The sequence below is a fragment of the Hyperoodon ampullatus genome (assembly GCF_949752795.1).
Source record: "Hyperoodon ampullatus genome assembly, chromosome: 2".
Classification (NCBI taxonomy): Eukaryota; Metazoa; Chordata; class Mammalia; order Artiodactyla; family Ziphiidae; genus Hyperoodon; species Hyperoodon ampullatus.
Genome location: NC_136915.1, coordinates 151,081,957 through 151,109,593, shown reverse-complemented (window position 1 = coordinate 151,109,593; position 27,637 = coordinate 151,081,957). Strand labels below are relative to the sequence as shown.

Below are 27,637 nucleotides of genomic sequence, written 5' to 3'. Positions count from 1 at the left end.
ATTTGGTTTTAACAATGTGATCTCATTGGTCAAGGTGATTTGGAGGAGAAAGTTGGAAGAATTTACCTGAAATACTTTTGTTCATTGTCTTCTCATTTTAGGATTACATTTAAAAGACAATTTCTGTGATTGGGTTGTCTTTTGGAAAATTAAACCCATTTCAAGAGGACTTGGAGCTGATCCTCGCCTTGGGGAAGCAGTGGCTTGTTTTCAAGAAGCCACTTCTCATCTGAGGATCTACTCAGCATGCCTAATAAACAAGAAGACTGCTATTTTTTTTTCTATTCTACATGTACTAAAGTAAGAATTGGCATCTCTAAATCATTTCTTTCTATGATTTCCCTCATAAAATTGGATAAGATTTTCCCAATATACCAAGTCGTCTTTATGTTTTGCTCAGCTATTTATTATCTGCTGTCAATTTTTTAGTAAAGGGTAGCATTCCTAAGGGAATTCATTCTTCATCATTTTTTTCTCTTCATTTTATGTTCTCCATATTCTCCAAAAATAAAAATGTTCATAGCATTTAATCATCATTCAGTGTCCTTCTAGCTGTAATTAATCCGTTCAGGGTGCTTTTGGAATTAGGAACACTTTAACTGTGGCTGGCCAACTTTGCTTTTATTTACTTTGTGTTAAAATGAATGGGTGGGTTGTATTGTACTTGCAGAAATTGTCGTGGGTTGAATTTGACTTCTTGCTTCAGATTTTCTGCTGAATACTAAAGCCACTTTTCTAAATAAGCTTTTGCAGCTTTATTGCTTTTTCTTTGTCAGAGCTTCCTGTTTTTCAGCTTGATTCTTCTATAGCTCCATTTAGGTCTGTCTGCTATTTTCTGTTGTTCCTTTATGACTAATTCTATACATGTGTATTTTTTTTCAAAAATTTTTCTTAAATCATATTGGTGCTATGTTTAAAATTGTCAGTTTTGAGCAAAGCTTTGATTTTATATAGCAAGTTGCACAACAGTAGCATTTTGTTTCAGATATTAACTTATGAAATACATAGTGAAGTATGGAATTATACTTAAATTCTAATCTATTAACTTACTTTCTAATTTTCCATTAAAAACTAGTTACACAAGCCAGGATGTATGAAATGGTTTTGAAGATTAACAGTAAAATATATTTTTAAAGAGTACCTAATACTCCCATTTGTCTTTTTCAGCCCCATCTCTCAGCTCGTGTCATTCATGTTGTCAGATCAGATATAGGATGCTGTCAAGAAATAGGTTTTAGGAAATTAAAAATTTGTTGACCTCAGATTGTTTGTGTCATCTCATCTCAGTTGTTTTCTACTTTACCTGTCTCTCCTTACTCCTTTGTGTTTGCCTAGATACCAAGAAATGTACAGTGAACATTTTGCCTGGGATCTAGTTTGGTACCACAGTTCTTTTCTGTATTATTCTCTTTGTTTACAGGGTGACAGCTGTCCATTCCGTCACTGTGAAGCTGCATTAGGAAATGAAACAGTTTGCACGTTATGGCAGGAAGGGCGCTGTTTTCGACAGGTGTGCAGGTTTCGGCACATGAAGATTGATGTAAGTTTTCAGTCTGTATTATAGTAAGTAGTCTTGTGTCCTGATGAGCCAATAAAAAAATATGGGGGTAAAAAACAACATTTCATGTAACATGTGGGTTAAATTTTTTTAATGACCTAGTGAAATTTCTCTCATTAAAATGTTCACTTAATATCTAGATGTTATATGGTATGAATTGGTATCATATTTCTTAAAAGTAGTTTGGTAATCTGTCCAAAGTGTAAAAATTATATATGTATATTTGGGGGGTATTTATATTTCTATGTTTATTTTATTTTTTTATTATTATTATTTTTTTGCGGTACGCGGGCTTCTCACTGTTGTGGCCTCTCCCGTTGCGGGGCACAGGCTCCGGACGCGCAGGCTCAGTGACCATGGCTCACGGGCCCAGCCACTCCGCGGCATGTGGGATCTTCCTGGACAGGGGCACGAACCCGTGTCCCCTGCGTCAGCAGGTGGACTCTTAACCACTGCGCCACCAGGGAAGCCCTCTATGTTTATTTGTTTATTTTAAAGCAATCTGAACTTAGAGAAAACTTGCAAGTACAGTATTATAAAACTTTCTTCTAAGCCATTTAGGGGTAGATTACTGACATTTCCTATCACTTCCAAATACTTCCATGACTGTTTCCTGCAAACAAGAAAGATACTCTCTTACATAACTGTGATACAACCATCAAAATTAGAAAATTAACATATATGTATTATTTTCATTGAATCCTCAGATCCCATTCACGTTTTGCCATTGTACTAGTGATGTCCTTTATTGCAGTAGGAGTGAGTCCAGAATCAAGTGTTGCATATAGTTGCCATAACTCTTCAGTCTCCTTCTGTCTAGAACAGGTAGTCTTTTCTTGCCTTTCATTGGCCTTGACAGTTTTGGTAGTCTTAGGGCAGTTATTCTGTAGTGTTCCTCAATTTGGGTTTATCTGATATTTTCTCATTACTAAATTCAGGTCATGTATATTTGGCAGGAATATCACAGAGGTCATATTCTTCTCATTGCTTACCATTGGGTGGCATACAATATTAATTATCCCATTACTGGTGGTGTTAACTTTGATCACTTCATTAAGGTGGTATCCACCAGATTGCTTCACTATAAAGTTTTCCTTTTTGTATTTAGTAAGTATTTTGTGGAGAGGAACTTGGAGACCTTGTAATTATCCCATTCCTCATCAAATTCTCAAGGTTTTTTTCCCTAGCTTTTTATGTGGGAACTCATGGTTTCCTATTTTATTCAATGTGTTATATGTCACTACTATCATTTTTTATCCTCAGGTTGACTCCGTTTGGGCCAGTAAGAGACCTTAAAGCTGGTTTTTGTGTCTTTTTGATGTTTCCATCGTTCTTTGAACATGTCTTCACTTTGTGGCTTAACAAGATTATCCAGGTTCATCTGGTACTTTTCCTCCTCCAGTTGTGGAATCAGCCATTTCTGCAAGGAGCCTTGGTTCCTTCTAGTGTAACTGCTCCTGGAGTGTCACTGCTTCCAGGCATGCAGTGGACAGAACAGAGGAATACATAAATGTATATAAATACATTTATATCATTGTTTATTACTTTAAGTATTGAAAATCATGAGTTCACATAGATGCTTCCAATTTACCAACACTACAGTGTTTTGTCTAGGCTTCTCCTTATTCATACTTGTAACTCTTTTCTCCAAAACTTGATTTCCATTGTTCTTAATCTTACTTGATCAGTCCCCTAGTTATGTAAACTAGACAGTGTATCACAGCCTATTTCTTCCTCTCAGTCTCTGATGTCACATGAGGCTGCTCCTGCACAGGACGTCTTTCTCACCTTGTTTCGATTCTGACATCCTGTACCAGGGCAGGCCTCCCACCTTGCTCCACTGTGAGGACTCCTTCCTCACCCTGCTCCGGACCTCATGGATGCTTTTTTCACATCCTTGGGCTTTGATACTCTGTGTTGGGCAGCCCTCCCATGTGAGATGCTTGTTTTCCTCACCCTGCTCATTCTCTGACTGTACCAGGACCCACTCAGAAGAGCCTGCCTTCCTCACCCCACTTGATCTTTGATGCCCATTCTAGGCTGACACTCCATGAGTATACCCTCCTCACCCTACATTAGGATCCCTTCTGCATAAAAGCCTTGCTCACCCTTCTCAGGCGCCAACCTTGTGCCAGGCCATCCTCCTACACAAATGCCTTACTAACCCTGACACCCTATGCCGGTTCCACCTTGTCACGTGGATACCTTCCTCATCTCAGTCAACCTCCAACACCTTGCTCTGGGCCACTTGCCCTTCCCTCTCCCAACATGAATGCCTACCTTTCTCAGCTTCACCTAATGACTTTGGACTGAATTGTTTGAGAGGGGGTGGGGAAAGAAGAAAGAGACTGAATATGCAATTTGTATGCCTGTGGTTATATAACTACTCCATTCTGGTTTCAGATTTATGGTCTCTCAACTACATTCTATGCTGTCTTCCAAATAGGGAATTCATTAAATACATTGAGAAAAAGAAATACTCTGGAACTTTCAAAAAATCATGTTGTAACATTGCGAGCAGAGTGTAAACTGGCGCACCTCCTAGGAAAGGTGTATCAGTCTCTAAGAACATCTGCGTTTGGAGATTTTCTAAAAAACTCATGGGACTTGGCATATGGTTTATTCATGGCTAAGATTTATTACAGTGATATAGTAAGGATACACTGATCATAAAAGAAAAAAAAACAGAGTCTGGAGGAATCCATGTGTCGGTTTCTTTTATTATCTTTCGCTCCTATAAGGGGTCACAAAGAACATACACTTGCCCAGTGGTGAAAATGCAGCAACATGTGTGGGGTGTTTTTGACCAGGGAAGCCCATTAGATCAGCATCCAAATTTTTTTGTTGGGGTTGGTCACATAGGCACCCTCTACCTAACACATACCAAAACTCTAGTCTCCTAGAAGGATGTCAGGTGTTCAGCATAAGCCATATTGTTTGCATGAACAGTCCAGGCACAGTGATCAGTTAACTGACCAGGAGCATTATAAGAGCCAATTTCCCACATGCCAGGAAAGGGCCAGCCTTACAAGCAGGCTGTCTGAGGACTGCAGGCTTAGGGCTACTCTGTTAACTCTTTTTTGCACAGAGGCTTGTTTGGCTGCATCTTTCAAAACTACTAACTGCTTGTACCTTTGTCTCATCTGTACTCATGTGCAAAATGAGATCTATGCAGAATTACTCATTGTAACATAATTTGTAATATGTAAAGTATATGAAGCAACCAAACCTTCATTTAAAACAAATTTTATTACGTTCATACAGTGGAGTGCTGGGCAGCTGTTACCAAAAAATTTTAAAGGGATACTACTTATTTATTTATATGAAAAGATCAGGATATAGTGTCACTGAAAAAGCAAAGGACAGAATAAAGTGTGTAATATACTACCATTTGTGTTAAAAAAAAAATAAGGAAAAGAATTTATATTTGTTTTTCACTCGTATATGCATTTTAAATGTCTCTGGAAGTATAAAGGAGAAACCTAACAACAATGGCTATAGGAGAGTGGAGACGGGAATGGTAAGGAGTTGTTTTACTGTATACCCCCCTTTCTAGATGCATCGACTTTCATTATTCATGGGTTCCATATTTGCAAATTTGTATATATGCTAAAATTTATTTATAACCCCAAAATCAGTACAGATGTCTTCTTCATGATCTATTTAATGCCATGTTTGTTTGCATTTTTGTGCTTTTTGTTTGTGATTTTGCTGTTTTAAATGGCCCCCAAGTGTAGTGCTGAAGTGCTGTATGTAATGTCCCTAAGTGCAAGAAAGCTCTTATGTGCCTTGTGTAGAAAACACGAGTGTTCAATAAGCTTCATTCAAGTGTGAGTTACAGCGCTGTTGACCTTGAGTTCAGTGTTAATGAATCAATGATATTTATTAAAATTTTATTTAGTTTTGGCTGCATTGGGTCTGTTGCTGTGCACAGGCTTTCTTTAGTTGCAGCGAGTGGGGGCTACTCTTCATTGTGGTGTGCGGGCTTCTCATTGTGGTGGCTTCTCGTTGTGGAGCACTGGCTCTAGGCACGCAGGCTTCAGTAGTTGCAGCACATGGGCTCAGTAGTTGCGGCACGCAGGCCCTGGAGTGTGCGGGCTTCAGTAGTTGTGGTGTGCGGGCTCTAGGGCATGCGGGCTTCAGTAGTTGTAGCACATGGGCTTAGTTGCTCCACAGCATGTGGGATCTTCCTAGACCAGGGATTGAACCTGTGTCCCCTACATTGGCAGGCAGATTCTTAACCACTGCGCCACCAGGGAAGTCCCCAATGATATTTATTAAATAAGGTGTCTTTAAACACAGACACACATAAAACAAGATTATGTATTGATCACTTGATGAAAATGTGACCAGGAGCTTTCAGGAACCCAACTCTTGTTTCCTTGAGCAGAATGGTTCAGTATTTGCTAATTAAATAATGTGAGCATTAACTGTGTATCTTTGGACCATGTGCTATGTTACTATTAAAAAGTTAAAGGAGTAATCATATAGGAGAATGTTACTATGGAGGATGTGTTGCTAAGTGAAAATGTACAGAATTATATGGAACAACTTTCTTTTAAGTGTGAATCAATACATTCTACAGGTTTTTGTTTTTGTTTTTTAAGAAAAAGAATTCTATACCAAAATAAGTGACTCTCACTGGGTAATGGCCTAACAGGCATTAATTTTATTTTCCAAGTCATCTTCATTGCTTATGTATTACTTTTTATTTTGAAACAAAATTCAGTAAAAGTATTAAACAGATCAAATAAACGTCATGTGATAAAGAGGATGCTATCACAGTAGTCATCCAGTAATTTGAAGATTGCTTTCAGGAAAGAAGTAAAAACTTAAGCAAACACAAATCCAGGAGCAAGGAAGATTGGCATTAGATTCTGCCTCAAGGAGTAATAGAATAATTGTTGTTATTCTAAAAAACAATGGTATCTATTATATTTACCTTTTAAGTGTAACGGGAGACTAATAAATACTATCCAGTTTTTTCAGAGGCAAAGTTATTTGCTATACTTTTTTAAAATATGTGGCAGTAAATGCAGGACATAAATTTTTGTTTGTTTTGTTTTGTTTTTTGCGGTACGTGGGCTTCTCACTGTTGTGGCCTCTCCTGTTGCGGAGCACAGACTCCGGACGCGCAGGCTCAGCGGCCATGGCTCACGGGCCCAGCCGCTCCACGGCATGTGGGATCTTCCCGGACCGGGGCACAAACCCACGTCCCCTGCATCGGCAGGCGGACTCCCAACCACTGTGCCACCAGGGAAGCCCCAGGACATAAATTTTTTACATAGTTTTTACCCAGTCGCCTTTCAGAGATGTTGAGCTAATTTATATCTTCATTATCAGTATGCGGGACTCCATGATTCTTCCACATCCCTACCAACACAATGTATTATCAAATTATCAATCTCCCAATGTAGTAGATATTGGGATCTTTGCCCTTTTTGATACATTTAGGGATCTTTTTGTGATGGTCATTGTTCCTCTGTTTCTTTCCTCCATATTTAAAAATTTCTGAAGTAGTGCTTCTGTTCTTTCCCGGAAATTTAATCCTTAGGCTGCTTATTATGAGAGATCCAACATAATGCAGGTTATTAATCAGAATTTAGTTGCTTTTCAGAAGTGCTTACCACGTCTTTTTTTTCTTTTTCTTTATTGAACTGTTTGTTAAAGTATATATAGAAATGTGCACATATCATAATCTTACAAGTTGAAGAATTTTCACAAAGTGAATATACTTACTAGACCAGCACCCTGATCAATAAATAGAACATTTCCAACACTCTGTCTTCCCCCTTTATCTCTTCATTGTCACTCACCACACCCCCAAAAGTAATCACCGTCTTGACTACTCTGCAATAGAGGAGTTTGCCTGTTTTGGTCTTTACATAAATGGAATCATACAGTATGTGCTCTTTTGTGTCTGGCTTCTTTTGTTCTGCACCCATGGTGTTAAGTTTATTCCCTTTCATTACTGGATAGCATTGTATTTTATGAAAATACTACAATGTATTTATCCATTCTAGTGTTGATGTACATTTGGTTTGTTTCCATTTTGGAGCTGTTACAAATAGTGTTCTTTGAATATTCTTTATATACATCTAATGTGTATATTAGAACTTATGTATGTGTTTCTCTTGGACATATATCTTGTTATCCAGCAAATCATTCTAGATGTACCGGTATTCTTGTTTTTCTTGTTCCCTTTTATAAGAGCGAGGTAGCTTGGGAAGGAAAGATACCACCCTAGTGTGTTACATGAACCTTTAGAAGTCACGAATGGGAAGAATTTTTCCAAGTCTTGAACTCTCAGCTTCAAATAATAACTGCAGTTTATTGAGTCTTTTCTGTGTGCTAAGTGCTTAATGTACATTATTTCATTTAATTCTCATGAGAAACTAATTAATAGCTACTGTTACTCCCATTTTATAGCTGAGGAAAGTGAGACTAAGAGGTATTAAATTATTTGACATCACATGGTCAATAAGTAACATAATAGAGATTCTGACTCTTATCATTGATTCCATAATCTTACCCTACTATATTACCCTGCTTTTCTAAATGAAATGTAGACATTTAGGAGTTCAAGGATGAGGGCAAGGAGGAAAGAATAGCAGACTACTTCCCTGCTCCTTTCATCTCTCTGTCATGCTAGAATAAGTTACTTTCAGCAACCCTTCTGCCTCATACTCAAAATCATTTCATATGCCTCAGATTTTTTAACCTTGTATGAACTTTGTCCAGAAAACATGACCAAGTTAATACAGGTCACACTATTTTTTATTTGAAAACAATGTGTTTTTCCTCTTACAGAAAAAACGCAGTGAGATTCCTTGTTACTGGGAAAATCAGCCAGTGGGATGTCAGAAACTAAACTGTGCTTTTCATCACAACAAAGGACGTTTTGTTGATGGCCTTTTCCTACCTCCAAGCAAAAGTGAGATTTGTTTCAATTTTAAAAGAATAGTTACTGTATAATGAACACCTACATGCACAATGTACAGAGTACTTTATAAACATTGCCTTCTTTTAGTCTTTTGAGAGAGCAGTATTATTTTCGCTTCACAGATGAGGGTATTGAACTTTATTAAGGTTAAATGACTTGTACACAGTCATAAGCCAATAAAATAGCAGTCACAATTAAAACTTTGTTGCCAAAATCCATGCTGCTTCACAAATGTTTCTTGGCAAGAGAGTTTAGATTACTGTAGCATATTACCTCATTTCCCATTTTCTTATCATATCTATAGAGATTTTCAAAAGAAACTTGATTCTCCAGGCCAGGGGTGTTGGCAAGTCTGGTCTTCCACCTATTTTGTAAAATAAAGATTTATTGAAATGAAGCCCTACCCATTTGTTTATATATTTTCTGTGGCCAGATTTTGTGCTACTGCTTCAGAGTTGAATAGTTGAGACAAAATCTACAAGGCCTAAAATATTTACTATATACCTCTACAGAAAAACATTTGCTAACCCTGCCCCTGCTCTAGGGTGTAATCTAAAATGAAACTTACACTCTGCCAAAAGCTAGTATTTATTTCTAAAGTCCTTTTAAAGTAATTTCCTAGTGGAGTGATCAGCCATTTAAAAGCCACATCTGCTATGTGATTAAAATTTGATGGTTATATATTTTTATCTCTATTTAAGGGGGAAAAAGGCTCATTCCTTTCTGGTTTAATTCAGAAGTATTGCCCGCTATCTCTTTAAAAAGCTGCTGCTTGATCAAAAAGCCTAGAATTTCAGTATTAATATTTAACGTCTAGAATTTGTAAACAGTTACTGTGCATCTAGCTTCCTGTTTATTCTCTGTTTTGAGCACCCACTTTGAGTGTGTTTACATGCAGTGAATAGTTATTAGCTGAAAGCCACATTTTCCCTCCCTGGGAGTTTAAAACCTCATTGGGAAAATGGGGAAATTAAAAATTAGATTAAAATTTTAATTAAAAGACGTAAATTAAAAGGACATAATGCTCTAAGAAAATCACCAAACTTATGATAGGTGGTTGGAGATTTTTTTTTTTTTAAAACATCTTTATTGGAGTATAATTGCTTTACAACGGTGTGTTAGTTTCTGCTTTATAACAAAGTGAATCAGCTATACATATATCCCCATATCTCCTCCCTCTTGTGTCTCCCTCCCACCCTCCCTATCCCACCCCTCTAGGTGGTCACAAAGCACTGAACTGATCTCCCTGTGCTATGTGGCTGCTTCCCGCTATCTATCGGTTTTACATTTGGTAGTGTATATATGTCAGTGTTACTCTCTCACTTCATCCCAGCTTACCCTTCCCTCTTCCCATGTCCTCAAGTCCATTCTTTACGTCTATGTGTTTATTCCTGTCCTGCCCCTAGGTTCATCAGAACCATTTTTTTTTTAGATTCCATATATATGTGTTAGCATACGGTATTTGTTTTTCTCTTTCTGACTTACTTCACTCTGTATGACAGACTCTAGGTCCATCCACCTCACTACCAATGACTCAATTTCGTTTCTTTTTATGGCTGAGTAATATTCTGTTGTATATATGTGCCACATCTTCTTTATCCATTCATCTGTCGATGGACATTTAGGTTGCTTCCATGTCCTGGCTATTGTAAATAGAGCTGCAGTGAACATTGTGGTACATGACTCTTCTTGAATTATGGTTTTCTCAGGGTATTTGCCCAGTAGTGGGATTGCTGGGATATATGGCAGTTATATTTTTAGTTTTTTAAGGAACCTCCATACTGTTCTGTCCGAGATTTTTGATGAATTGGGACTGTATCTTCTATTTTTAATTTATGACTAACTTTGTATGTCTAGCTGTGTTGCCCACTGTGCCTGAGTCTCCAGAAGAGGAAGTGAAGGCTAGCCAGCTCACAGTTCAACAGAGCAAATTATCTGTCCAGTCTAATCCCTCTCCTCAACTGCGAAGTGTTATGAAAGTGGAAAGTTCAGAAAATGTTCCTAGCCCTACACATCCACCAGTGGTAATCAATGCTGCAGATGATGATGAAGATGATGATGGTAAGCTTTAGCTCTTTCTTTAAGGCAAGTAAATGATCAGGGTAACTTAGTGAATTAGAATCAGACCTAAAGGTCTAGACCTGTTTTTAATTGGAAATTTGCCTTAAATTTTGATAATATAGATCAGTGTTCTGAGGAAGGTGATGAAACCAAAACACCTACCCTGCAACCAACTCCTGAAGTTCATAATGGATTACGAGTGGCTTCTGCCCGGAAACCTGGGGTCAATTTAAAACAAGGTAAGAAGAGGCTATATTGATGCTGGTTCCTGTTCATAAATCTTACAGCACTGTTGAGTGAGTCCAGACTATTTTAAATACCTTTGAAATTTAGTTCATGTTTACCACCACCTCCATCTTCCTTGCGCCCATTATACACACACACACACACCACAATTTCTTTTATTCATTGAACAAACATTTGAATGCCAGCTGTGTACAAATAAAATGCAAAGATGAAATGGTGCTGGTTCCTCATGTGGTTGCTATTTGCATTCCTAGGTGAATGTTTGAATTTTGGGATAAAAACTCTTGAAGAAATTAAATCAAAGAAAATGAAGGAAAAATCAAAGAAGCAAGGTGGTGAGTTATCAGGAGTTTTGACATGGAGGCTTTTTTTAAAAAATAAATAAATAAATTTATTTATTGACTTGGTTCCCCCGGGTCTCAGTTGCGGCAGGCAGGCTCCTTAGTTGCGGCATGCATGTGGGATCTAGTTCCCTGACCAGGGATGGAACCCAGGCCCCCTGCATTGGGAGCGTGGTGTCTTAACCACTGGACCACCAGGGAAATCCTGACACGGAGGATTGAATGTTGCTAGAGAAGAATAGAAAGGACACTTCTGCAGCAATGAAGACCCAATTGCAGCCAAAAAAAAAGATACTTCTGATAATAAGGACACTTGACACCAACCAAAATGAGCAAATAGATTTTGACTTTTGTGGCTTCTTTGAAGTAAAACACAGTCTTATTTAAATCACAGTTGCTTTTTTAACCCATTGCAGCTGTTTCAGTCCCTAACTGTTCAGAGCTAGCCACATACAATGAAGAACCTGAAAGAACTTGTTTGTTTATTTTGAGAAATATAACTCTAAAGAATAGCATATAAGCTTTTTTTTTTTTTTTTTGAACACATTGCATGGCTTGCAGGATCTTAATTCCCCAACCAGGTATCGAACCCGTGCCCCCTGGAGTGGAAGCATGGAGTCCTGACCACTGGACTGCCAGGGAATTCCCTAAACTATTATTTAAAAGAGGAAAAAGTTTATTTTGTAGTAGGTGAATTCTTCCTCAAGAGCTGCTAGGATTTTCTTCTGGTGCTTGCCTTAGCCTGGTTGATCTATATTTCCAACCCTAAAAATTATATAGTGTGAAATGTATTTAGAGAGAATCAAATGGTTGGTTCTGAGTGCCTTCTTGCTAAAGATTGTTCCGTAGCAACTTTGGAGTTGTGTTTTGCAGATGATTGAACATAGATGGAAAAGATTGAATTGACACACTTAATAGCTGATGTGCTTTTGAGGTTAACTTTAGGATAATGTTAGCCTTCCTAGTAAATAAAAGTACATGGAGTGTCTGAGTCACTCAAAACAGTTTTATATTTTACTTTCACATTGTGCCAAAGGCATATAAAAATAAGATTATCTCCCCTTTCCCTACTCCATTTCACTGTAGGCAAACAGGAACAGAAAAACTGATTGACTTGTAGTCCAGTGGTCTGTGTTGGATTTACCTGGTCTTAAAAACAGAATTTCTTGGGCTTCCCTGGTGGCGCAGTGGTTGAGAGTCCGCCTGCCAATGCAGGGGACACGGGTTCGTGGCCTGGTCCGGGAAGATCCCGCATGCCGCGGAGCAGCTGGGTCTGAGAGCCATGGCCGCTGAGCCTGCGCGTCCGGAGCCTGTGCTCCGCAACGGGAGCGGCCACAACAGTGAGGGGCCCGCGTACCACAAAAAAACAAACAAAAAAAAAAAAAAAAAAAAAAAAACAGAATTTCTTGACTTCTGATAGCCTTATTTTCCCTAAATTATTTACTGTTCTTTGACTCTCTATATTTAGAAGGTTCTTCGGGAGTTTCCAGTCCTTTACTCCAACCACAGCCCATTCCAGGTCCTGAAAAAGAGAATGTCCGGACTGTGGTGAGGACAGTAACTCTGTCCAACAAACAAGGTGAGGTATAGGTAGGTCTTAAGAGGTGTGAGCCTACTACTTTTAAATGACTGGGAGAGCAAAATGCTTGGGTTGGGTTTATTGGTGGATTTGCAGGGAGACTTCAATATGTTGATTGGATAGAACGATGAAAAATTAGTGCATTTGACCCTACTGTTTAAAAAGATGAAATTCTTAATCATGCAGCTCTCACATTATGTATTGTATTTGATCTTTACATATACTGTTTATTTTATCCAACAAATTTATTGACTGTCCATTGTAAGTAAAGAACTGTAATAAACCTTTTAAGTTATAGAAAAATGTAAAATTCTTTTCCCTTAATAGTTTTAAATCTGATAAGGAATATGCCACAAGTAATTGTAGTATGCAGATACATTAAAATGTGCCATTCAGACAACAAAGAATCAGAGGAAAGAGATCTCACTTCTTGCTGGGGTGATCAAGGAACGTTATATAGGAGAGTTAGCAGTGGAGTAAAGTATGATTTCATTTAACATATGGAAGTGCACAAGCAAGGGTATAGCTTGGGTTTTATAATCAATTGGTTAGACACAGCTTGTCTTTGTGTACTTGGCTACTATTAATTAGGACTGTGCTATTGCTTCCCTTTGGGCTGTGCATTTGGTTATTTAAATTATTATTTAATAGGTTGATTTTTTTTCTTTTAATGTGGGTAGTTTTCCTTAAGACTGAGATCTGATTTCCAAGAGACTTTAATATCAGAGCATACTTTGTACCCATTAGTAGTTACTGAATATGGAAAAATTGGCTAATGGTAGAGAAATTCTGTTTTTGCCATTTTAGGAGAAGAACCTTTGGTAGGATTGAGTCTAACCGAGAAACTGGGGAAACGAAAATTTTCAGGAGGTGAGATGTTTTGAGCATATCCTTTGTTTTCTGCTTGTTTGTGCATTACATATCTCCTCCAAAATTCTCTTTATACAAATGCCCTGTCAATATTGATATTAACTCCCTTGTATTTCTGGCTGAAAGCATGTATAAAATCTCTTCATGTTTTTGACATGTGCGAAGTTATACAAATTTATAGTGTTTTAATTAGATCATGGCCAACTTTTTAGAAGGTGCTCCGTTTAAAAAAGAGTAAAGAATATCTCTGTTTCTATGGATAAATTGAAATTTGAGTTTTTAGAGGGAAAACAAAGTGTCCAGTTAATGTAAATTCAGTCCTTGAATTTTATTAGTGCTGTTTTATACTTAGGGAAGTATTTTACCATGTAACTGAATTATTGTGTACTGACCCTAGTGTATCTGTCTCAAAATAATTATTTTGAAAATCTTATCTGACTTCAGAGGTTCCTTCATACTCCTTTAAAATGTGCTTATGAATATGAAATCTTATCTGTTTTGTGTTTTGTTTTATACCATTCTCGCTGCCTGAGAAATTTAGGTAAAAAATTACGGAAATAATCTATTTTAATATCAGCATATATGTAATAAACTTTGTGATTTTGGGTTGTATATTTAAATTACAAATAAGAGGAGAGAGAAAAGTACATTCTGTGTAGGGTCTTTATGGGACCCTGCTAAAGTTCTACCTTCAGTCAAGTGATCCAAAGAATAGTTTTTAAAAACTTGTGACATTTAAACAGCTTGTATTGACCAGTGTAATGCAGTAAACCAGGAGTCAGGAAACTTGGTTCAGCTCCTGGCTCTGTCACTAATTGGTGACTTGGGTAAGATACAGCATCTTTCATAACCTTAGATTTCTTATCTGGAATTGGAGAAAGGGGCTCTTTGGCCTTTGGAGTTTTCATGTCCCTGGAAAATTTTAAATTTTATGGTTCTTTTGCTGTCCTCCTAATCATCCCAGTTGTATTTAATCACAGATCAACCTAGAATTCAACAGTTGGCCAGTTAAAGATTTTTTTTGTGCCTGAAGATTTTTTTTTTTCACATATTCCTAATCCTGAATTTCAGTTTGAATTAGGGTTTATAATCCTCCATTTATAGTTTTAGTTATTTGGTAAATGTTAATTTGTGCCTTCTAATTTTTTTTGTCTCCTTCCTTGCCTCTTTTTTCTGGGACATTTTTATTCCTTCTCTAACATTCTCCTTCCTCACTTCTTTTTTCTGGGACATTTTTATTCCTTCTCTAACATTCTCCTTCCTTACCTCTTTTTTCTGGGACATTTTTATTCCTTCTCTAACATTGAGTTATAAGGAAGCTAGTGAATGAACACATCGTATAAATGCAGAAAACTTACAGAATTATTCTACATTGTCTGTTTTTGCTTGTATTTCTTGACCTTGCTAAAGGTTGGCTTGAAATCTTAAACTGAGTTCCCTCTCTCTGTTTGTAGGTTGCGACCGTGAGCCTACATTAAAGCATAGCCTTGCACAAAGGCTAGGGAAGAAAGTTGAAGCTCCAGAGACTAACACTGACACACCACCAAAGAAAGGTACTTTTGTTCTAAATTCCTTTTGTGTGTAATCCTGACACTTGTCTCTTGTAATGTTAACAGGTATGGTTTGTCATTCTTTTTGTTCAGGTTAATAAGATTATTATCTTGTGTCTGTTTTATTATTCGTTCAACAAACATTTGAATGTTTACTCTGCTGGATTCTAGGTAGACACCATTGGATAAAAATAAACACCATCACAGACCTCAGGAGCTTGTAGTATAATGGCAGATAGGAATCCTTCCCTATATTGTGATAAATTCTGTGACGGAGAAAGTACACAGCGTTATAGGAGCACATAGGAAGGGCACCTAATCTCACCATCTGTCAGGGAAAGGTTCCCAGAGGAAATGATACTGAAGCTTAGACCTGAAACATGATTTAGCCAGGTAAAGTTGAAGGGCCAGAGGCAGAGAGTATAATACACAGAAGGCACAGAGCTCAAGGGACTCACTGTGACTGAATCAGAATTGGAATGAAGAGCATGGTAACTGGAGAGGAAGAAGGGATTGGTCATATAGAGCAGGAGTCCCCAACCCCCGGGTCACGGACAGGTAGCGGTCCGTGGCCTGTTAGGAACTGGGCCGCACAGCAGGAGGTGAGCAGCAGGTGAGCAAGCGAAGCTTCATCTGTATTTACAGCCACTCACCATAGCTTGCATTACCCCCTGAGCTCTGCCTCCTGTCAGCATTATGGTGAGTTGTATAATTATTTAATTATATGTTACAATGTAATAATAATAGAAATAAATGCACAATAAACGTAATGCGCTTGAATCATCCCCAAACCACCCCCTCCCCACCTTGGGTCCGTGGAAAAATTGTCTTCCACGAAACTGGCCCCTGGTGCCAAAAAGTTTAGGGACCGCTGATAATAGAACCTTTTAAGCCATATTAGAGAGTTTGGGCTTATCCTAAGATAGTAGCAAACAATGGGAAGGTTATAAACAAGGATCAGAGATCCTCATATTGGCATTTTGGAACCATCATCTAAATAAAATATGGAGAAAAGGGGATAAGAGTGCTGTCCAGGAATGAGCTAGCAGGCTGTTAAAATAATCCAGGCAAGAGGAGTTAGTGTCATAGATTTAGTGTTCTGGAAGTTGGTATGAAGAGATGCAGACTAATTTGAGAGATATTTGGAAGTTAGAATGATTTTATAGTTGAAGTTTTATTTATAGAAGGAAGTAAAGGGTTGGATTTTTTTTCCCTTGTCTCACTTTCAGTGAAGCAGTGATGTTAATTACTTTTAGAAAAAAAGGTGTTTTTTCCTTCTTGTGTTTAGTTTTAACTTCTGCCGAAGATAAGATACTTCTTTCCACTTCTCCCCTAGTGCAAGAGGCTTTGACGAGTAGACTTTGTTTGGGGGCTTTCTTATATTCTGAAAGCTGTAAACAGAAGTTACTTTTTTTCTTTGCAGTCAGATTTCCTTCCCTTTTGCCTATCAATCGTACTGAAGACTCTCATAACTAAAGAGCATATTTCAGATGGATCTAGGGGGGAAAAAACCTTTTGATGCCAATAAGATTTTAGAATGATAAGATTTTAGAATGTTGCACAGTAACAAAATTATTTCCTTAAATTCAGTAATTTTTGCTTTTCACATGTAAAAGAGAGGACTTTTTCTTTGTGCTTTCCAAAGTGCTCTAGAGAATCCATTATTTGTATAGATCTATCTGTACTGTGAAGAAGAAAAGTTTTAAGACCTGAATAGATTTTTGAAAAGCATTTTCATTAGAAAACAAGTATAAGCCTAATTCGTGACCTTTGAAAAAGATTTTTGACCTATAAAAAGTCTCTGTTCAACTTTTTTTTTAAAGACAGTGTTCGTTGATTGATTGATTGATTGATTGATTGATGATTGCTGTGGGCTCTAGGTGCATGGTCTTCAGTAGTTGTAGCTCATGGGCTCTAGAGCGCAGCCTCAGTAGTTGTGGCGCACTGGCTTAGTTGCTCTGCAGCATGTGGGATCTTCCCGGAGCGGGGCTTAAACCCGTGTCTCCTGCATTGGCAGGCGGATTCTTAACCACTGTACCACTAGGGAAGTCCCCAACTTTTTTTTTTTTTTTTTTTTTAACAGTTCAAGTTTCCAAGTCTCTGAAGGAGCGATTAGGCATGTCAGCTGGTCTCAACAATGAGGAGGCAGCAGGTAGGTAAACTCTAATGCCAGCTCCTGATATTTTTTTCCTTGCTATTAGAATCTTTGCTTTTTCTCCAGTTTACCTTTTGAGTTATGTTGGGGCTTATGTTTTCTGTTTTTTGTGGGTTTGCTTTTTAAGTAATAGTTTTCTCACTGGAATGAGTTCTTTTTGTAGTTAAAGGTGGCAAAATGATTGTTTATGATAGCATTAATAACCAGAAATTAGAAATAATCTAAATATCTAACAAAAAGGAATTAAGATAGTTATGTACTAAAATAATTTCTGTCATGAAAAGTCATGTTCTGAACAATAATGATATGGGAAACTTATCCCCTTGTATTGAACGAAGGAAGGTTATGAAAGTATACACAGTGCTTTTGTCTTAGGGCAACATGCGAATCTTTTTTTGGTGGGGGAGTGGGGAATGAAGTTTATTTTCTTATTATAGAAACATATTCCTTAGGGAAAATGTCCACATGTGAGATGATTTCCAGTTCTATAAAAATATATGCCTAGAAAAAAAGATACACTGAAATATTAACATTGGTTTTATCTGGGTGTTGAACTTTTAAGTAATTTTAATTTTCTTCATCATATTCCTCCTGTACTCTAATTTTTTGACTTTTTAAATTGTGAGATATAACTACCTAAGTGTATATACCTGTGTACAATTTTAAAGAATAATAAAATGAACATTTTGTGTATTCAGCCATCCAGCTTTTTTATTAAAATATTTTATTGCTGGATTCAGTAATGCATTTAAATTTTTATATCTATATGTATGAATGGTGTTAGCCTGTGCTTTTCTTTTTTCATCCTATCCTTATCTTTAGATAAGGATAAGTATCATAAAAAGGGAATCTGATGTCAAACATTGTTTTGTAAACAACCTGAATTTACTGTTCAGAAACTTTGAGGATTTCCTCTTATTTCTTCCTACTAGGCTGGGACTTCACTATGATAGATCTAAAACATGGATCTTTTTGTTCATTATGCTCAGTGTTTAGTGGGTCCTTTGAATCTAAGGACTTAACTAACTTTTTTAGTTGTAGAAAATATTCCTCTAATTTCTTTGAGGATGTCCTCCCCACGCTTCTTTTTGTTTTCTCTTTATGGAATTGTTATTAGATGTTGGAACTTTTGGACATAGGCTCCATGTGTCTTAACCTTGCCTTCATACTTTCCATTCCTTTGTTTCTTTGCCTCACTTTCTATGACTTTTGCTTGGTTATATTTTCTAGATTAGGAATTGACACACTTTTTCTATGAAGGATCAGATGGTAAATATTTTAGACTTTGAGGTTCACAGTCTCTTGTTGCAACTACTCAACTCTGCCACTGTAGTGTGAAAGCAGCCATTTGCAGTATGTAAATGAATGAGTGTGGCTGTGTTCCAGTAAAGCTTTATTTATAAAATTTAGACCATGGCCAGATTTGGCCCATGGACTATAGTTTGCTGACCCTGTTCTAGATGGCTGTTAATTCTACTAGCCTTGTCTTTTTTTTTTTTTTTTTTTTTTAATTAGGTTGGATTTATTTTGTCACTTGGCTTTTTATTTTCCAAGAACTTTTTTTAGTTCTCTGATTGCTCCTTTTGTACAGCCTGATTTCAGGCAGTTCTGGGGCTTCTTTCCTTTTTTAAAAGTAATTTATTTTTTATTTTTAAAAATTTATTTTGTTGAAGTATATAGTTGGTTTACAATGTTGCATTAATTTCTGCTGTATAGCGGAGTGATTCATTTATACATATATACACATTCTTTTTCGTATTTTTTCCATTATGGTTTATCACAGGACAGTGAATATAGTTCCCTGTGCTATAAGTAGGACTTCGTTGTTTATCCATCCTATATGTAATAGTTTGCATCTCCTAATCCCAAACTTCTAATCCATCCCTCCTCCACCCCCCCACCTTGGCAACCACAAGCCTATTCTCTATGTCTGTGAGTCTATTTCTGTTTCATAGATAAGTTCATTTGTGTCATATTTTAGATTCCACATGTAAGTGATAGTATATGGTATTTGTATTTGTCTTTCTTTTTCTGCTTACTTCACTTAGTATGATAATCTCTAGTTCCATCCATGTTGCTGGAAATGGCATTATTTCATTCTTTTTTATGGCTGAGTAGTATTCCATTGTATATAAGTACCACATCTTCTTTATCCATTCATCTGTCAGTGGACATTTAGGTTGCTTCCAGGTCTTGGCTATTGTAAGTAGTGCTGCAGTGAATATCGGGGTGCATGTATCTTTTCGAATTATATTTTTTTCTGGATATACGCCCAGGAGTGGGATTGCATGATCATATAGAAATTCTATTTTTAGTTTTTGAGGAACCTCCATACTGTTTTCCATAGTGCTACAGCAGTTTACATTCCCACCAGCAGTGTAGGAGAGTTCCTTTTTCTCCACACCCTCTCCAGCATTTGTTGTTTGTACGCTTTTTGATGATGGCCATTCTGACCAGTGTGCCTCATTGTAGTTTTGATTTGCATTTCTCTAATAACTAGTGATGTTGAGCATCTTTTCATGTGCCTGTTGGCCATCTGTATGTCTTTGGGAAAATGTCTATTTAGGTTTTCTGCCCATTTTTCGATAGGGTTTTTTTTAAATTAATTGTTGTATTGTATGAGCTGTCTGTATATTTTGGAAATTAAGCCCTTGTTGGTCGCATCATTGGCAGATATTTTTCTCCCTGTCCGTAGGTTGTCTTTTCGTTTTGTTTATGGTGTCCTTTGCTGTACAAAAGCTTGTAAGTTTGATTAGGTCCCATTTGGTTGTTTTGTTTTTGTTTGCTTTAATTTCTATTGCCTTGGGAGACTGACTTAAGAAAACACTGGTACGATTTATGTCAGAGAATGTTTTGCCTATGTTCTCTTCTAAGTTTTATGGTGTCATGTCTTATATTTAAGTCTTTAAGCCATTTTGAGTTTATTTTTGTACATGTTGGTGTGAGGGTGTGTTCTAACTTCACTGATTTTACATGCTGCTGTCCAGCTTTCCCAACACGACTGCTGAAGAGACTGTTTTCTCCATTGTATATTCTTGCTTCCTTTGTCTAAGATTAAGTGACTGTAGGCATGTGGGTTTATTTCTGGGCTCTCTATTCTGTTTCATTGATTGCGGTTTCTAATTTGAATCTTTTTTTTTTTTTAATGGGTTTGTATGTTATTTTGTCTTCCTTATTGCTTCTCTTCATTTTGGTTCATCTTTACTGTTGCTTTTTCATAGTTGTAAGTACTGGGCCTAGGTTTCTTACAACCTAGAATCACTGGGCCTGTGATTATCTAAAGGTCTTTTTCCCAAGTGGTCCTCTCTCCTGGCTGGGAGATCTGTTTGCCTAAGTAGAGAGGGTGCACTAAATGGCAGCTTGTGTCGGTTGTAGGCTGCAAGGCTGAGGGCTCATATGATTGCTATGGTAAGAAAGCCTTTCTTTCAGAGTGTAACTAATTTCATTTTCTAGCTTTGCTTTTTGCTTTTCTCCCTCACCTCTCCTTTTTCTGCTTGGCATTTGTGAAAGCCTGAAATGTTCATGCTCTACTTCTTTTCAGCCCCAACATCCTCATAATGTGCTCCCTTCCCTGACAGATTCTCCTCTTTTTAGGGAGCAGTTCTCAGGAGAAGGTCTTGATTGATCCAGCTGTTCTGTTGTAAACCGTCCTTAGTTTCTACCACTGTTAATTTTCATTCTAGTTTGGCAGTTTTCTTTGCCTGTTTTTTGAAGAACAGATCTCACTCCTATGGTTTTATCTGTTTTTCTGTTTCTGTAATTTCAGACATCTTTCTGTCTCAAATTCCTCAAGATTTATGTTCTGCCAGTAGCATCCTTGTTTTCCATTGCTATTGTGGATTTATTCTTTTAATGTCTTCTTTATTGTTTTGATGAAATTTTGTAGTGTAGGGAAACAGGGTCTCTGTGTCACCATTCACATTCTTTTTTTTTTTTTTTTTTTTTTAATACATGTATTATTTATTTATTTTTGGCTGCGTTGGGTCTCCGTTGCTGCACACGGGCTTTCTCTAGTTTGCGACGAGTGGAGGCTACTCTTTGTTGTGTTGTGCGGGCTTCTCGTTGTGGTGGCTTCTCTTGCTGTGGAGCTTGGGCTCTAGGCATGCGGGCTTCAGTAGTTGTGGCACGAGGGCTAAGTAGTTCTGGCTCACGGGCTCTAGAGCACAAGCTCAGTAGTTGTGGTGCACCAGCTTAGTTGCTCCGTGGCATGTGGGATCTTCCTGGACCAGGGATTGAACTCGAGTCTCCTGCATTGGCAGGCGGATTCTTAACCACTGACCATTCACATACTTTCTTAAAGTGGTGGTTTTGAGATCAGACTACCATCTTGAAATGGAAGAATTTTTATTTAAAAAAACCTAAGAAAATCAGTGAGTACTTCCTCTGTGACAGGTACTGTACTAAAATAATTAAGCATAGTCACTGTTCTCATGAAATATCTAGTATGGTTGGAATTACAAGGAGTTACTATACTGTGTGATCAGTGCTGTGATCAGAGAAACAAACTAGACTGCTGGAGGGTGTCAGGTTCTAAGCTGAACTCACTTTAAACTAACTAAGCAGCAGGAGAAATGAGACCAGTAAAGAATATTCCATATAGAAGGGACAGCATATTCAAAGATTCAGAAGGTGAGACAGAAGTGATATGTTTAAGGTTGTAAAAGGGTATTTTTTGTTTTGATCTTTCTTTAAAAGGTGCTGGTGATTAAATATGTGTGTGTATAATCTCCAAATTGTTCTTATTTTTCTCACATTGCTTCATTATTTCTTTCTTTAGGCCCTTCAGTAATGAGGACAGGCATATGTGCCAAGTGGGAAATTTTCTCTTTAGTTTAAACAAATATAGAATGATTAATGTATCATTAAAAATAGCTCTTCAGTGGCATGCCAGTCTCTGGGCCTTTCTCATTTTTCTTCTGTCTTGTCACGCGTTCTACTTCCTTTTCATCCTTTCAATGTCACTTGAATATTACTCTGAAAAGCTTCCCTTAACCAATCTGTAGAAAATGGTTGGTGTTCTTGCTGTATGCTCCTACATAGCATTATACAATTGACCCTTGAACAACATGGGTTTGAGCTGCATGGGTCCACTTATACGTGGATTTGTTTTCAGTAAGTATGTACTACAGTACTACACGTTCCATGGTTGGTTGGTTGAATCTGCAGATACAGAACCATGGATACAGAGCCCAGCTGTAAAGTTACATATGCGGGTTTTCAACTGCATAGGGGTTGGTGCCCCAATACTCTATCCCAGCCCCTGCATTGTTTAAGGGTCAACTTTACCTCCTTTATCAAAGCTGTTATCATTACCATACTTTGTTGTTGTTTAATTATTGGTCCGTTAGACTGCGAACTATCAATACATGTGGGCAGAGTTTGCATTTTGCTTGCCATTATATTTCTAGCATAGTGTCTAGCATCTGTGCACAAACAGAAGAATTTATTTTTATTGGTAAGATTTATAATGACAAGCTTCTCTAACTAGTAAATGGCTTTCAGGATCCTCAAGAATAAGCTTCTGAATAGCAATCCAAATCACTAATTTTTGCCTCCTAAGAGTTTTCCTTGAGGGCCACTATCTAAAATTGAGGTTGAAACTAATGTGCTTTTGACCATTTTAATTGCTTGCCTAAGTGATACCACTCTATTGGACTCTGTCCTGATCCAAGAATAGAGAGATCATAAGTCAGTTATTAAGAGATGAAATCCAAGTACAGTGATTTTTTTTTTTCCCCCATGAAAGCAGAGAGAGTTACTAAAGTTGGTGAGATCCACGTGAAGACATTGGAAGAAATTCGTCGCGAAAGAGCCAGTCGAAAACGTGGAGAATTGCAAACTAAACTCAAGACAGAAGGACCTTCAAAAGTTGATGATTCTACAACAGGAGCAAGAACCTCCTCCACTATCCGAATCAAAACGTTCTCTGAGGTCTTGGCTGAAAAGAAACACCGGCAGCAGGAAGCAGAGAGACAAAAAACCAAAAAGGACGTAACCTGCATCAAGCTAAAGACTGAATATGAAATTAAAAAAACAGTGGTTTTGCCACGTGTAGTAGCCGGCAGAGGACAGTCAGAGGAACCTGCAGGTAGAGCGAAGTCTTTGCAGGAAGTGCATGTCAAGACGCTGGAGGAAATTAAACTGGAGAAGGCTCTGAGGGTGCAGCAGAGTTCTAAGAGCAGCACCAGCTCCCAGCCTCAGCCTGAGGCCACCCCAGGGGCAAGACGGCTTCTCCCGATCACTACAAAAACAGGTAACAGAAGAACTTGGTCTGTAGTACCGCTTCCCCAGATAATATTTCAAAGGGCAGTATTCTACAGGATATTCATAGGAATTCTGTGAGAACTTTTCTTTACTCAGATAACTTTGAAAACCACTGGATTAAAAGAAGTTAAGCTGGGCACTGAAAGAAGTTAAGCTGGCAGTCCAGTGGTTAGGACTCTGTGCTTCCACTGCAGGGGGTATGGGTTCGATCCCTGGTTGGGGAACTAAGATCCCACAAGCTGTGAGGCGTGCCAACACCCACCCCCACCCCACCCCCCAAAAAAGTTGTTAAGCTCTTTCTTTACAACAACTGTATATAGACCTTGATATTTTAATGTGCATTTTGAATCTGTTTGAGGACTAAATAGATTTTGTCCACAATTTTTATTTGTCCTATCTTATCATTACTTTTATTAAGAAAAGTTTTGTTTAACTTCATCTGTTATGAGGTTGCAGCATGAATAAAATTACTAGCAATGTGTTTAATGTGAATCTAGGTATAAAAGAAAAGAGGAAACTTGAAGAAGAAAGTGTTGTTGCTTCTCATATCAGTGTTACTAGAACAGAGGCTAAAGAGGTGAGTTTATTTAGAATCATTTTATAATTTTGTCCATGGCAAGCAAAGGCTAGATGAATGGTATATGTGCTTTTTAGTTTTAGTTTATAAGTTTTCTATTTAACACTTCACTGATATATCCAGGTAAACAGTCTTTCACTATGCTTATAATTTTCTATGAGAGTTTTCTGTACTTCTGTGTATATCGGTGTTTTCTGCCCTTTTAAAGTTGTTTTTAATTGTCCATTCATATTTTTAAACTAAGTTTTTCCCTTGCCTTTGAGAGTAATGCTACTCATTTATAAAACTCAGGAATTTTTATTTTTTAAAAAGAATGAGGTGAGGCTTCCCTGGTGGCGCAGTGGTTGGGAGTCCGCCTGCCGATGCAGGGGACGCGGGTTCGTGCCCCGGTCCGGGAGGATCCCCCCTGCCGCGGAGCGGCTGGGCCCGTGAGCTATGGCCGCTGAGCCTGCGCATCTGGAGCCTGTGCTCCGCAGTGGGAGAGGCCACAACAGTGAGAGGCCCGTGTACCGCAAAAAAAAAAAAAAAAAAAAAGGAACCCTATAATTCCACATTCCAGATGTCACCACCCTTAGTTTTTTTCATGCATTTCTTTCAGGCCTTTTCTTTGTATATGTATGTACGTGAATGTGTTTAATGTTTAACTCATATTTAGAACATAGGCGAATCTCTACAGTGTATCATTTTGCAGCCTGCTTTGACTTTACCATATTAATAATTCTTTAAGACGATTGCTTTTACTGGCCACATAGTGTTCTATTACACAAATATAGTCTGTTTCTGGACTGGATTTTGTTTTACCCAGTTAAGATAATGAACGTCTTTGTACATACACCTTTGTGCAAGTGTCTGATTAGGAACTATTTGTGTTAGACTTACGGTCATGATAGTCTAGCTTATAGAATTTGGCTTTTTATTGTTCCACACATCTTTAATCTTTTATCTTGATCTTTCTATTTAATATCATAAAAGGCAAAAGCTCTTGTGTTCTAGATCATGTGAAACTTTGCTTGACTTAGATGTTAGCTTGGTAACTTATAAACAATAATTAACATACAGGTTGTTAGAGGTACTAGATTTTAATTCTGTTGTTTAAATTTATCCATAGACTTCAGATGAGACCACAGCAATTGACATCAGTATAATTCAAGCCAAGAGACGTGAGACAGTGAGAGAAAAGCATGTGCAGAAACTGTCGGAGAAGGGAACCTCACAGAAGGAAAAATCAGTTTTGACACTCCTTCCGGGAGATTTAGACACTTGCAGTACCCAGTTAGCAGAGAAACCAGTGCTCGCTACCGTGCCAGACATCACACAGCTCCTGACTAAATGGCCTCCTTCAAAGTTATCCCAGAAGACAGAGGTAGAAACCTCAGGGATTGGGCACTCAAAACGGAATGTGAAAGGTGCAACACAGACCTTGGAAAAAAGGGGTAAAGGTGAATGTTTTTTCTAGTACATTTTGCTTTAGAATTTCAAAATTACCAAGTTTCAGTGACTGCCTGGCAATAATTGGGTTGAATTTCATTTGCCTTTGTATACTGGTCACACAGGTGGGTAGTAATATTTCTGAAAATTCTATTTAAAGAGACAGAAAGACTAGATGAGTTCCTTTTTTGCAATTTAAAATTGCTGTTTATAAAGCTTTGTCTAAAACTTTCCATGGTGCCTTTTCCCTCTGGTTTTGAAGGAGAAAAACACCTGGGAAGCAAAGAGCAGTAGCAAATTCAAGAGGCCCTGAAAGGAATTGTTTGAGAGAGAGAGAGAGTGTGTGTGTATACATATATATACACACACACACACATATGTAGATACATGTGTATATATATACACATGTGTGTGTATGTATTACGGCCAAGTGTAGTGCAGATTGCTGGTGGATCATTTTCAGTCTGGTTTTCTTTTTTGGTTAGTTGGTTGGTTCGTTTTTTACTTATTTGTGCTGTTTCTATTGCTGAGAAGGAATTTTGATATCCTGAGTTATTCTCCATGTAAAAAGGGGATTATTCTAGCTTTTAATCAGATGTTTTCTGTCTTGTAGCTAAAACTAAAGTGAATGTGAAGCCATCTGTGGTTCAAGTTGTCTCATCACCCAGAGTGGCCCCAAAACGCAAGGCAGTGGAGGTCCACTCTTCTGTCACTGCAGCTGTGAAAATACTCACCTCCAGCAGCATCCTGCAGGAAAGCCCAGCCAAAAAAGCAGCTATGGTAAGAAGTAAATCCAACTCAGTGGTACTTTAGTCTGTGTGGCAGGAAAGTGGGCAAGATTAATTCTCTGTTAGCTCTCTCTGTATTGTGTGTAATAGTTTCTGTCAATTCCTAAGCATTTTAGTTGTTTAGGTTGTTACTGTATATTATGTTTACAGCTTAAACATTTGCAGTGGCAGGGTGAATTTTTTTTTAACCTAATTAAGATATTTTGCTTATTTGTACCCTCAGTCTTTGGATTTATTCTTGGATTCCCAGGCTTAAAGAATGGTTCTAAGAAGGCAGCAGAGAAAATGAATCTGCTCAAATTTAAAGGCCTGACTCTCCCACTGAATTACCTTACTCTCACTTTTGTAGGGTGTTGTCCCACTTCTCTCTGAAGACAAATCAGTCACTGTGCCTGAGACAGAAAAACCTAGAGACAGGTAATACCTTGCAGTTCTTTTTAACCAAAGTTTAGGCCGCTGTTATTGTTTATGCTCTCTAGAGAATAACACTGCTAAATAATTTGAAAAATTTACAGTTTAGCCACATCTAAATAAATCTGCTAAACTTCATATTAATTGCAGGAAAACATGATATTCAGGGTTACTGTTCTCTTTTGGTGCTGTTGTTTATATTTTGCCTGTATTATTGAAAACAGTTTTTAAACACCTGTCTGGATTCTTCTTTAAAGGATGAAAATGCTTTATCCCAAATCAGTAAAACAATTCTTTGTTTATGTGTGTCTTCAGAAACAACTCTTTGCTAAAATTCTTTGTGTACCTGAGACTGGGTGGTCCAGCCAACCATTGATGAAGGGCAATTATCTAATAATCCTTTGGGGTTTTTTTTCTTACAGTTTTGTGCTGCCTCCAACCCAGTCCTCTTCAGATCCTTCCCCACCAGAAGTATGTGGCCCTTCTTCATCCCAGGTGGCCGCAAAAACTCGCCGACTCAGCTCTGCCTCAACAGGAAAGCCACCATTCCCTATGGAGGATGATTTTGAGAAATTAATATGGGAGATTTCAGGAGGCAAATTAGAAGCTGAGATTGACCTGGATCCTGGGAAGGATGAAGATGACCTTCTGCTTGAGCTATCAGAAATGATTGATAGCTGAAGGTGGTAGTAGAACATTTAAAACAAAAACACAAAAAAAAGACTCACCAAAAACTGGACTTTGTTTCATCTAATATAACATTTATCCAACATGATCATTTCTTTAGTCTTATTTACCCCACATGAGAAGTATACCTCTGAATTATCCATGTGTGTTCTGGATTCCTTGGGGTCAGATTTTTTAAG

The 27,637-nt window shown here is 37.7% G+C and overlaps 1 protein-coding gene across 1 annotated transcript; it reads left to right on the top strand.

Moving 5' to 3' along the window:
- Nucleotides 1-246: 246 nt before the first annotated feature.
- Nucleotides 247-27,637, top strand: ZC3H11A (zinc finger CCCH-type containing 11A; the record flags this gene model as incomplete). The annotated part of the gene is made up of 16 exons (XM_079696562.1): nt 247-300; nt 1,421-1,540; nt 8,369-8,492; nt 10,359-10,562; nt 10,685-10,801; nt 11,063-11,143; nt 12,618-12,728; nt 13,536-13,598; nt 15,053-15,151; nt 17,232-17,300; nt 23,053-23,556; nt 24,065-24,144; nt 25,253-25,583; nt 26,186-26,352; nt 26,710-26,777; nt 27,194-27,637. 16 exons carry the CDS (start codon nt 247-249, stop codon nt 27,450-27,452), a joined length of 2,451 nt encoding a protein of 816 aa, XP_079552688.1. The 3' UTR covers nt 27,453-27,637.